Below are 12,702 nucleotides of genomic sequence, written 5' to 3'. Positions count from 1 at the left end.
TTCTTCTTGGCATCGATGCTGAATGTTGTTGAGTGTTCAGATATAGAGAGCTGGTATACAGCACCCACAGGTGCCGATGGGAGGAGGATCCGATCCTATGCTACCAGATAACATTTCACTTTTCCAGTTACAAATGACATACGTATCAAAGCACAAAAAGCAAGCTGAATGACATCATTTTATTGCAGGACTCAAAGCTATGCATGGCCTCAAATGAAAGTAACTTAGCCATCAGTGAGCTGATACATAGTGGTTTTGCAGATCTCAGTGCAGCCCACAGCGGCACAGCATGAAATCCTTGTTTCAGAAGTCCGTGGAGTTACTTGTATGCCTAAAATACATGCTGAGGTGGTTTGATATCAGAGAGACTTAATGGGAAGGAAATCTGACAGGCACTGTAGTTTTCATCTTCTAAAATCATGGTTCTTAGGATGAATTTTCTGTTTCTCATCAGAAAATCTAGCTGTATTTTGTTTAACAGGCATAAGTAACCGAAGGAAATAATGACTTGTGGCACAAAACCTGACAGACTTCTCAGGATGGCTGAACCTGTGCTTTTGGCCACCTGTCAGTGGCAGCCACTACCATTAGCAGTTGAAAGACTTCTAGTCACCCCCACGATTTCTTGTCTCCCTCCTACATTATTAAGTCCCTGTGTGACAATCAGCCACCTGTAAAGCAAAGGCTGGCTACCTGCTGGTTTGATGCTGCAGATGTAATATGTGCTGGTGTATCGGTTTTGTGTGGCAAGGTTTTGGTAGCGGGGGGGGTTACAGCGGTCGCTTCTGTAAGAAGCTGCTGGAAGCTTCCCCTGTGTTCGAGAGAGAGTGAGCCCATACCAGCCAGCTCTGAGACGGACCCGCCGCCGGCCAAGGCCGAGCCAATCAGTGATAGTGGTAACGCCTCTGTGATAACATTTTTAAGAAGGGAAAAAAGTTGGTACAGTGAGAAACAGCCGCCGGAGAGAGGAGTGAGAACATGTAAGAGAAACAACCCTTCGGACACCAAGGTCAGTGAAGAAGGAGGTGGAGGAGATGCTCCAGGCCCCGGAGCAGAGATTCCCCTGCAGCCTGTGGTGAAGACCATGGTGAGGCAGGCTGTCCCCCTGCAGCCCAGGGAGGTCCACGGTGGAGCAGATATCCACCTGCAGCCCGGGGAGGACCCCACGCCGGAGCAGGTGGGTGCCCGAAGGAGGCTGTGACCCCATGGGAAGCTCACGCTGGAGCAGGCTCCTGGCAGGACCTGCGGATCTGTGGAGAGAGGAGCCCACGGAGCAGGTTTTCTGGCAGGACTTGTGATCCCGTGGGGGACCCACGCTGGAGCAGTGTGCTCCTGAAGGACTGCACCCCATGGAAGGGACCCATGCTGGAGCAGTTCATGAAGAACTGCAGCCCATGGGAATGGCCCACGTTGGAGAAGTTCGTGGAGGACTGTCTCCCATGGGTGGGACCCCACGCTGGAGCAGGGGAAAAATGTGATGAGCCCTCCCCTGAGGAGGGTTGAAGTGGCAGAAAATAACGTGTGATGACCGTAAACCCCATCCCCGTCCCCCTGCGCCGCTGGGGGGGCTTGGTGGAGAAATCCGGGAGTGAAGTTGTGCCCGGGAAGAAGGGAGGGGTGGAGGGAAGGTGTTCTGAGATTTGGTTTTATTTCTCATTACCTTACTCTGGTTGATTTGTAATAAATTGAGCTAATTTTCCCAAGCTGAGTCTGTTTTGCCTGTGACGGTAATTAGTGAATGATCTCTCCTGTCCTTATCTCGACCCGCAAGCTTTTTGTTATATTTCTCTCTCCCCTGTCCAGTTGAGGATGGAGGAGTGATAGAACGGCTTTGGTGGGCACCTGGCGTCCAGCCAGGGTCAACCCATCACAGCTGGGTTACTCAACAGCTACTCTAGGAAAGCGGCTCTGACTCAACCAGGAGATGCTGAGCTGCTACCGAGCCTGGGAAACAGTGTTGGCTGACCAGGATGCAGGCAAAGAAGTTGGCAAGGAGAAGAGAGATGTGCCAGGGGAAAATACAGAGTCCCGAAGGTATTGTTCCTAAACGGAATGGCAGAGAGGACAGTAGGAAATTAATTATTGGAGCTGGCTTTGCCTTCTATGGCTGTGTACAGAGAACATGAATACTAAAAAATTCCCCAATCTGCAAGTTTTAAAGTGTGGCAGAAAGAGTAACCACAGTACGCACACACTGTGGGCCAGACTCTGCAGCATACATCTGTACCTTAAGGAGTGGTTTGCAATCAGTTGTACAAGCCACAGACCTTGGCGTTAATAAGCATTAAAAGTGGAGTGAAGTGCTTCTCCATGGAGAGCTTCAAGTGCTACTTTGAATAGTGGTGTTGTAGCAGAGCAATTAGTTCAGAACAAGTCACTGGAGGCAAGCAAGCAAGTGGAAAAGCTGGGAATTAGTGGCTTGGGAATGAGTAGAACGGCTCTGTAATCATCCCCATGCACTGAAGAATGAGGACCATGAGTCGTGGGGAAACATCTGTGATCACAGGGCTGCCCAACAGCTACTTTTGCAGGTGTAAGCTGAGCTGCGCACGGAGTATACATAAACTAGGACTGTTAGTGCCACTATTTTTATTTTCTATGAAAACCATGGAAGCAGGGAAAGCAGAAGCCTTGTAGTAAATTTTCCTATTCATCAAAGAGGCTGCTGCCACATGGGCAGGATATCATGAACAAAATGGGGGTGGAAGCGGAAGGTACAGACCTCATCCAAGAGGCACCTCCAACATGCATGTAGGAAAAGGCTTGTGCAACCTCAGGATCCAGAACCTCAAGCTCTCTCCTGAACGTGGACACTTCTGTCTGGGAACTGAACCAAATTTGGCCAATTCTTTGAAAATGTTCTTCTGGCATCTTTTGTGCAAAGAGCCTGATGGTTGAAGCACTTGTCCACAGAGAGGGAGACCTAGGTCAAAGGCACCCCTCCAGCTGAGGGTCTCAGCTCCTCAGCCTGTCTCCCCCAAGGTGCTCCAATGATTAGCCACAAGTGTGGCCCTTCAAGACTCCTCCTTGAAATCTATGACACTGTACAGAAAAAAGGTCAAGACTAAGTGTGTCAGAAAGGAAAAAAGGTCGCAAAAGGCAGGACTTTGTGATTTGGTGCCTGTTGTCTGTCTCAGGGATGTAAACTGCTGTAAAGGTTTGTGGGGTAGGGCTCAGGGTATTCCCACAAGACATGGACAGTCACACTGCCATGTGAGCTCACTTTCCAGGCACACAAATCCTTCAATCCATCCTGTCAATGCCTGCTTCCATTGGAAAGGGAGAGGTTCCTCTATCAAAGTTGGGATGCAGGTTTGAATCCCCTCAGACTGGGGCTGATACTGGAAGTTTCCCAGTTGCTGGGTGAATTCTCTAATTGTGGATACCTTGATTTGTAAAGAACAGAAATATCGATCAATCTGGCTGCTACTGCAAATGGGATTCAGCAAAATGCATACTGGGTCTGATCCAACCTAGAAACTCCTCTGTTTCTGAATAGGCAACAAGCTCAACAAAATCAACAGTTTTAGCTAATGGTACTGGGTAATTTATTCACAGCTATGCAATAGTCTGTTTGCTTACCTTTCAGTTGGGCACACACATATTGGTTTAACCTTGTTGAAAATTTTTAGATTTATATACCCTCCCCCCCAAATGTTTAGTTTCATAGTTGTTAATTGCAATCGGTACACTGCGTCTATGCTGGATTTAGCGCGCTGTGGCATCAAGCACTGCCTACAAGCAACATGTAGTGTGGAACACACAACTGTGCATTTCTTCAAACAATACCCTTTGTGGACTTATACTTGCGTCTAATATTTCTTCATATCTATTTAGCAGTATTTCTGTGCTTGATCTTTCCTTTCATTTGTCCTTTAAAATGTTCTTGAATTGCTTCTTCATCTGCGTGGCTGCTAATATTTGTATGAAGAATTCAATGAACAACTGAAACTTGGCGATGGAAAGAACATTATTTCTGGTCATTTTCTTCAATAAAATGTTATTTTCCAATAAAAACTGAACAAAGAACATGCTGATACATATTTCATGCACATAAGCATTTTCTCTTCATTATAAAAAATTAGTATGAGGTGCTAAAAATGTTTTGATATTATAACTAAGTAGTTAATATTTTCATAAACTAGGTTGCATAAATCCATGGGTTATACTTATATAAATATAAATACACATAAAATATTTTACAATATTTTAAATTAAGCAACCCATTTTAATTTCAGCCAAACTCTCTAAGATTTCACAATGCTTCAAAAATGCCACTGGAAACATGCTTCCATTCAGTGGCATTAATGTTCTGAAGACTTCTTTCAAAAGACAAGATGATAAAAAGAAATATGTACCAGTTGGATCAAAGTCTGGAAAATAATCCGGACAATTCTGAGCAGTGATTCTTCCAGCAGGCGTGTCGTCCCAGCACAACCAGCCATCCCACGTTCGGTTGCAGAACAGACCTGGACATTTAACAGGAATGCAGGTGTTAATTCAACACACAGTCACTCCTGAACCCACTCTGTTCTAGCCTCTCAAGGAATATTGCCATCAGCAGAAAATCATGTTTTCTTTTTGCAGTAAAAGCCCTTGTTATTGCGACACTTTGAGTGGCATTCAGGTGCTACAAGGTACTTTTTTTTGCTGACATGATGTTAGTGGTGTTCATTTTGCTGGAAAATAATGTTTTAAAGCCTGTTGAACTAAAATTTGAATGGAGGGTCTGATCGTGCAAATTCCTCTTTTTGATCCTCCTTCCATCCTTGGCCATAAGTGTGTACACTAGTGGTACCTAAAGACCTTATAGACATCCACTTTTCATTTCACCTTCTGCTGCTCAGCAGGTCTGAAAATCAAGTCTTTGAAATGTAAAGGTAGGAAGGGCTTGCAGGGATGTCCCAGCTAAAAGCAACATTTGCAGAGACACTTTCCTGTCTTTAAGGTTGTTGCGTTGCTCAATGCTAGAGATCAGTGACATAGCTACAGATCCAGTGAAGCAGGTGCACGACCAATCTGTAACAGGCAAACTCTGCCTGCTGATGCCCGGGTAGGCATGCTGTGATCCTCTCCTCATCATGCCCTTTCTGGGAAGGTAGCACTGTCGAGGTTGTGTCCCCTGCAAGGACTGTTCCCAGCCCCAGAAACGATGGCCATAGTAGGGAGGCAGAACACAGCTCATTCTTGATTCCCATTACAGAGGTGTTACATACTATGGGCCACAGAAACTGCATTATAAGACTGCTTGCTATAACGCGATTTTCTGACTCATTGTGGATTTATTCAGGTAACACATTAAAAACTGCCCTATACTTCTTAGTTATTTTCCATTTAAAATCAGTTTGTGTTGGGGAAAAGGTATTTATCATCATGACCATCAGGTTAAAGGGAAATACAGTGAGAAGATACATCTTGCCTTTTTTGCTGTGGTCCCAAGGGAGTTTCAGAATTGCTGCTATGACCATGTAGGTTGTTTTTGAAAGAATCATATGGAAGGCACCTAATAACCATTGAAAGTTAATAAAACATGGGCAGCTAATTGCTTCTGGTGCTTTTGAAACTATCCACAGATAAGCTTTCTTACTGAAGCAAGAAAGCTGTAAAAAGACATCTGAATTGTTCAAATTTGCATCAATAACTGTTTTTAAGTCAAAATAGTTGTGGATTAAAAATTGAAAGCATAAAATGTTACAAATGAATTTTTTCCAGATCAGATGTCTAGCAAAAAAGATATTTTTTAAACACTTTTCTTCATTAGCTAAGATTTTATGCACAGCTATTTTTCCATTGTCAAGTTGAATGTGTTAATGCTACTTGTTCACCTAATTAACCAACCATCATATCAGCAGTTTGTTATCTTTCCTTCAGGCATTCTCATGTTCTTCTCTAGCTTTGAGATGTATCTGAAAGACTTTTAGGAATCTATTTGTAATATCAAAGAAAAAGAAGAGTAGAAAATATTTGCAACTTGAACTTGTATCTGAAAGATACTGCAGAATGGGGTTGGTAGGAATTTCTAGCTTTAAATCCTTTGCCTTGCCTGATAAAGAAAAAAAATCACTGATGTTGATCTATACATTGTGGAATGTATCATTTGTGGTAAGTAACAGGATATATATGCACAGATACATCCATAAATATATACATGTGCACACACACATATAGATCTACACACACATACATACATATGTTTTTTAAGTCCTGCAGGAAGTAAAAAAATGTAAGTAATAAAGCAGAAGAGGAAGACTTGAGCACCATACTGTTGTATCACCAGCTAAAAATATTACTTTTTTGGATGGACAGGAAGTGCGGGAGTGTTGCGTTGTCCCGGAGGGATGGTCAGGTGTTCCCATGTGCCTGAGCTCCTCATTTTGTTATTTCTTTGGGATTGAAGCTAATCAACTCTGCCTTGAAATGGGCAAGATAAGTGAGTGTACATGGTCTGTTACTTTGGCTCTGCTGACACATGGCTACTTGTATTGCTGCCACAGCTCACCTGTATTATACCATCTCTCTGGCTCCTGAGTGTGAGATACTCTGCAGTTCATTGACATCAGCTTTGAGCCCCAGGATTATGAAGGATTTAAACTACCTTTGTGCCAGTCTACCAATAGGCTCCATCAGGGACTGCAGCAATACCAGGGAAAAATTAGACACATCTCGGCTGGCTCTGTGAAGTTGTACCAGACACTGGGCTTTCCTGGGAACTTTGATATTAGACTCCACTACTGTTTGTGCTGAAAATGCATACCCAGTATACCCCTTCAGTTCATGTGTTGGGCTTTTCCTCTCAGGAGACATGCCTACGGTTGTCCTTTGCATTAAAGGAATTTCCCACCTCATCCCATCCTCCTTTCAAATTTGCAGCCAAGAGACTTAGACCCTTGCTCCCTTCCAACCCTGTATGAAGTGTAAATGTTGGAGGGCTGGTGACGATGCTGTAATTCAGTTGAAAAAGCAACTTCAGTAGTGTTGGCATAATTTCTTAGTCACCCATTATCTTCATTCTGGTTTATAAATAAATTCAGTGCATTTTGCTATGAACATAACAGTCCCCAATGGCATCACTTAAATCCAGCTGCCAGTCAAAGCAGTGCAGGAACTGCTGTGCTGTGTCTGATGGCTGCGGGTCTGCCACTGCTGTCCTCCTGGGACAACGCTGCCCTTGAGAACACTACCAGGAATTCATATGTCATGAGACATTCGAATTCCCAGCTCATGCCAGTTGCAGCCCTTTGCAACTAACCACATGAGCAAGGTGCAAAAGAAAGGTTAATCCAGCAGAACTATCAATGCATGCAAAAATTACAAATTTATAGAGCTGGAGACTAAGACTGATCTGAGCAGACAGTAAGTTATCTCCCCCTCAAGCCCAGCAAGTAAAGGCTTGTTTATGTCTGAAACATGATGCTTTCTATCCCATAACCCTGTTTAAATACTTGTGGGTTTTCCCCATTATTGGCCTGAATGAAAACCTATTTGAAGCAATGGGAATCTCTATATTCATTCAAAAACATTTCTGCATCAAGACCTGAGTATCTTAACATCTAATTCTTTGAGTCTTACAGAGCCCAATAAAATCTTTATGGTAAAGAGCTATAGAAATGTCTGTGTTCTTGTATTACAAAAAATCCCACATTATCTCCATCCCATCTATTACGTTGGGGCTTTTTAATCATGATTTTTTAATATATTTTCTCTTCAAACTATGCCCTCAGTATCTCTGCTCTTTACTTGTATAAATCCCCACAATGCCTCCCATATTTTTTTCTCTAACCTCCTCCTAACTTCTTCCATATTTTCTGTGAGAAAAAGTGACCGGAACGCTCAGTCCCAACCAGAAATGCTGCTTCATTTATATTGTGCTATTGTAGCACCATTATTATTTGCCATTTCCTTTTTCATTAATCTTAATATGTGCCTCGTATTCAATAAAGATGTATCCACAGTGCTTTATAAACCTCTTTTTGCTAGTGTCACTGCTGAATATGGAATACCTGGCATATCTGTGCTGGTACAGAGCATGGCAGCTATCAGTCAATAGAAGAATGACAGGAAAACAAAACAGTGAGTGAAGCAAGCAGAATGGCATTTATATTTAAGAGATCACTGTTCACAATCAGGTCTTTGTGTGAGCTTGCTGAAAGGTTCTGGAGAATGCCATTCCCTAAGCAAGAACAAGAGATATTCAAGCAGCAAAGCACTGAGCCAGAAATGTAGATGACAGGGGTACCATCTGCACGGTGAGGAAGAGCTGTTCAGCTTAAGAGGATGCGAAGTTAGTGTGAATTTGACCACTGCTTACAGGAAGGAAACTGCACCCCGAGGAAAACTATGGGTTAGTATGCAGAAGAAAATATTTATAGTGATATAAGCAAGAGTGGCAATACACAAACAGACCTTTTTTTAAACCTTTTTACCTTTTTTCTTATACGGAGGAGCTCTGTTCATCCTCTCATAGCATTTGAACTGTGAATCTATTATCTTCTGTCGTATGACTGAATTTTCAGTTACTACAGGCTCTAATGTAGGATCAGTATAATTTACAGTAGCAGAAAGACTTGGAACCGTTCTCTGTACAGAAAGGAAAAAGTGTTAGTACAAGTGAATAAACCAGGAGGATAAAATAAAAAAGTGAGGATCAGAAATCTCTATTACAAATGCTTCAGAGGCCTTTTATTTGCACATGTGTTTAGCATTATGATAGGCCTTATACTGCTTGCAAAGTAAATGCTAAATTTTAGTTTACCTCACTATAGACTCAGGATTTTAACCAAGCCCTTTTTCTTGGCAAAACAGAGGACCATTAAATACTTGAAAAAGTCTTAAAAATCTTTTCATTTAGCTTAGCGATCTGCAAAAAAATTCTGTATCTGCCCAAAGTTACACCCATGTATTTCTGCTCACTTGTGCCGATTTCCCTCCAGACCACTCACACAAAATACCTCAATGCCACAGCCACAAAACTGATTATTTCATGTTTTATGTCACCTGCTTTGTGCTCCTTCAACTGTTAAGGTCATAGAAACACAGAGCAGAGAGTTTAAACCTCACTACCTTGCCTTAACTCCTAGTGAAGTATCTAAGCGGTGTCCCTAAATTTGAGAGTCTGAATAGCAAGGTCCTCTTTGACTGAGTGCCATCTTCTGACTTCTCCCACTCTGAGCTGCCTGCAGGGCAAAGGGAAGGATCACTGCCTCTGGAAGGCAAAAATCTCAGGGAGAGAGGTCAGTTATCTTTTTTCCCCATCCCTCCCTCCCTCCCTCCCTCCCTCCCTCTATCCATCCTTCTGTTGCACAGCCCAGGTCTGTGAGCCAGGGTGGAAATGAGAGTGCATAGCTTTAGTTAATTCTGTTCTGCCTTAATCCTGTATCAGGACACTTCTCTGCGTGAAGGTGATAGGAAAGCGTTACTTCCTCTGCTTCCCCAAGCAAAAGCAATGCTGCTGTGGAACTTCCCTTGTATGACCCTCTATTTTTCCCTATACAAAATCATACTAAAGCCATCACAAACACATACAGAGTAATTTACAGGCGGCTTCAAAACTTAGGACTCTCATAAACACACAAACTCGATGTTTTTAGCAGCAAATACTAGCACACAGATCTTTAAGCAGGCATTTGTAGTTATTCAAACTGAAGACATGACAGGTTTGAAAGTTCAAATATCAGCTTACTTCTTACATTTTTTTCCCATTTTTGATTGAACATCACAAGCAATTATATCTCATTAATACATAACTTTTTATCCCATTTGCACAACTAAAACCCCTTGGTAAAATACACAGGAAAACAACAGGATGTTGTTTGACTTAGTTGGGAAAAAAAAAAGTGCATCATTACTTTATCCCAATACTTCTGTGCCAAACCATCTGAGTTTAATATTTTTGTACTCTTATACCTAATACATTATTTTTTCTTAATTTAATCTAATCTCCTTTGATTGATAGAAACATTTTCATTTTCAACTGGATACAGCTACTATCTGAAGACTGGAGGACAGTGAAGGCAATTTATCTTGTTGCACTTAAACAGGTACTTGAAATAAAATGGGAGGAATAAGAAGGAAGATATTTTCTGGCAGAAACAATTTTATATAAATTTTGAAACAATTTTAAATAAATTTTATGTGTATGTATACACACACACACACACACAAATGTATAATTGGGCAGTGAAGCCATTCGGAACATTTCATCTGGCCATCCAAGTGAAAATTTAAGCATCTAGAAAGCCAGAACGGCAAATACAGAAGCAAAGCCACACATCACAGATCCCCCACTTATGAAAAGATTACAGGGAGTAGCTGGAGTCCATGAGGATCATTTTAAAACTAACCAAGCAATATCCTAAATCCAGCATGTAGTGTAGGAAAGGGCAGATGAGTTTCTTCAGACACCCTCAGGTCTGTCTTAGCCCTTTGTGTCCATGTATCGCCACAGGCTTCAGTACTTCTCTGAAGTGATTCATAGGTACTCCATGCTTATTTTTTCCATTCTTATTTTGAATAATACCCCAGTTCCAAGCTGTTTGCATTCAAGAGAGGAATAATGGTATTGCCAAAGAAAGCTAGGGGGACTTCCATGGCATCACCTGTGTTCTCGAGGATTCCTCTGTTACTTTGGGCCAGTTTGGGAACACACCCATGTTTTGAAAGCATAACCATCTGATTACGCTCAGAAAACATCACCAGTTTTCCTTGCCCTGAAACAATGCTTTTATTTTATTTTTGTTTTCTTCTAGGAAGGCAATGATCTGTTCTTCACATACGTTTGACCAAACAAGAACAAAATCTTTTCACACTGACAGAGACCAGAAAGACTGGTGTTGCTGGCCATAAATACTGTTGCAGTTTCATTTGCTTTATCTGTACAGAATAAATCACCACACAGATATGAAACAGTTGGCAAATGCCAGCTACAAAGATAGAAACTGTAGAAATTGTTCAGTGCTTCAGAACATCTTTCCCCTATTCTAGCTTTTCTTGGAGCCTCTTTTATACACCATTTTTAAAACAACAGACCATTCCCAGAAGATTGCACAGTATAGAAACTTATAAGCTGAAATCAAAAGTAAGATATAGCATCAGAAAAGGAATCCTCTATTCGCATCTTTTAACTGGCAAAGATGTAACGGTTTGTAACTAGAGATGATGATTTTGGGGGGTAAGATACAATTCAGAGACCAAAGACACCTTACTCTTAAAGGTCATTTTCATAACTTGCTGTGTGTAAGGGACTAATGCAATTCCTGAAGAAGTCAGCTCTTGTTGGGTACAGCTTAATGAGAATATTTTAATACTTGGAGGCAGAGAGTACCTGTGGTGGTGGATAGGATAAATGTCTTGGATTGTGCACAAAACTATTTACAGTGCTCAACCATGTAACCAGGAGGACTGCCCGTTCTACTGCTTCTGTGCAAGGCAATCATGGCCCAGCTGAAATTGCCAGCAAAATTTCTATTGCCCACCAGAAATTCATTCAGAGAGATTAAAAATATGGATAAGACTGTGTCACTAAAGCTCAATGGAAATTACTTCATCATTGGAAATCACATAATGGCCTACAGTAAATCTAAAGCAAGTTTGGATAAAAACTGGAATAATGATATTAGATTACAGCTGCCTCTTAAATTATCTATTTTTTTTTTCTTTTTACCAAACACAAAGACTCATTTTTTCAAAGTTAGTCGCACAAAAAAATTTCCAGGCACTTCTGATGTAATCAAATAGCTTGTGTGTGAAATCAAATTAAGGGGTTATATGTAGGTGCGTTACTAGTATTGTTCATCTGTGATATGACCTTTAAATGTACTCTTCCCTTTGATTGCTATTACTCATTTCTGTTTGCCTCAATTTGAAAAGCTGGCTGTGGAAGTTTGAACAATATTTTCTTCTACCTTAAAATCAGATGACCATTTCAGCAGACTAATGAAAAATTAATTTGGTGGCTTGCTGGGGGTTGAGCAGTCACACCTCTGTTTGCAATTTTGGTGGTTTCTACTGCGCGTAGGAGAATCACACGTCCACCACTACTGCAGGACTCAGAGCCTAAAGCCTGACCTCCCCGAAGTCAGTTCAGTGGGCTGATGATCCAGCCTTATATTCCTGGGGCTCAGACAAAAATCTTGGTACAGTTTGTGATGTCAGATATTATTATTTATTTTAGTCTTCTTGTGCTCCTTACTGTGGGGGTTGGGAAAGAGCAAATGGGACAGAAAAAAATCTCTGGGTCGTTATTCTCTTATCAGAAGTAGCAGGAGCTTGGGCATGGCTGCACAGGGGGAAAGCTTAGTGTGTATCATGCTAATGGGAGAGGCTGGGAATGTCCCACGAGTCTCTATGTGTCTGTGTGTGTGTGCTCTCATGAAATTAATGATTAGGAATCACCTCTGCTACTATGTTTTAATGATTATAGCTAGGTATTTTAGGAATTAAGTTTTAAAACACATGTTTTCACCATAAAAAAGCCAAGACCTGGTTACTACCTAAGGTATTGAAAAAATTGTGAATGTTCAGAGTCCATTACTGCACATTAAAAACCCTTCCCATCCATCCATCAGTTACTTCAGATGGAAATATAAATGATGTTAGATACAATAAAGGAATGCCTCATTCATTTATAAATATCTTTATTAAAAAGAAAGAAATAATTCACAACTTAATAATCAGGATGTGTTCATAGCCTGAAAATGATTGGTA

At 41.5% G+C, this 12,702-nt stretch overlaps 1 protein-coding gene across 1 annotated transcript in view; it reads right to left on the bottom strand.

Moving 5' to 3' along the window:
- Positions 1–12,702, bottom strand: part of CALCR (calcitonin receptor) — a 119,776-nt gene that overhangs the window by 56,142 nt on the left and 50,932 nt on the right. The window contains exons 2-3 of the mRNA XM_010562536.1: positions 8,424–8,577; positions 4,359–4,469 (exon numbers count right to left, since the gene is read on the bottom strand). Coding sequence (XP_010560838.1) covers positions 4,359–4,469; positions 8,424–8,577 — 265 coding nt within the window. The remainder of the gene's footprint in view (positions 1–4,358; positions 4,470–8,423; positions 8,578–12,702) is intronic.

This window comes from Haliaeetus leucocephalus, unplaced genomic scaffold (assembly GCF_000737465.1).
Source record: "Haliaeetus leucocephalus isolate CR32 unplaced genomic scaffold, Haliaeetus_leucocephalus-4.0 Scaffold0, whole genome shotgun sequence".
NCBI lineage: Eukaryota > Metazoa > Chordata > Aves > Accipitriformes > Accipitridae > Haliaeetus > Haliaeetus leucocephalus.
Note: the sequence above shows the minus strand (reverse complement) of the source record. Positions and strands in the feature narration are given on the sequence as shown.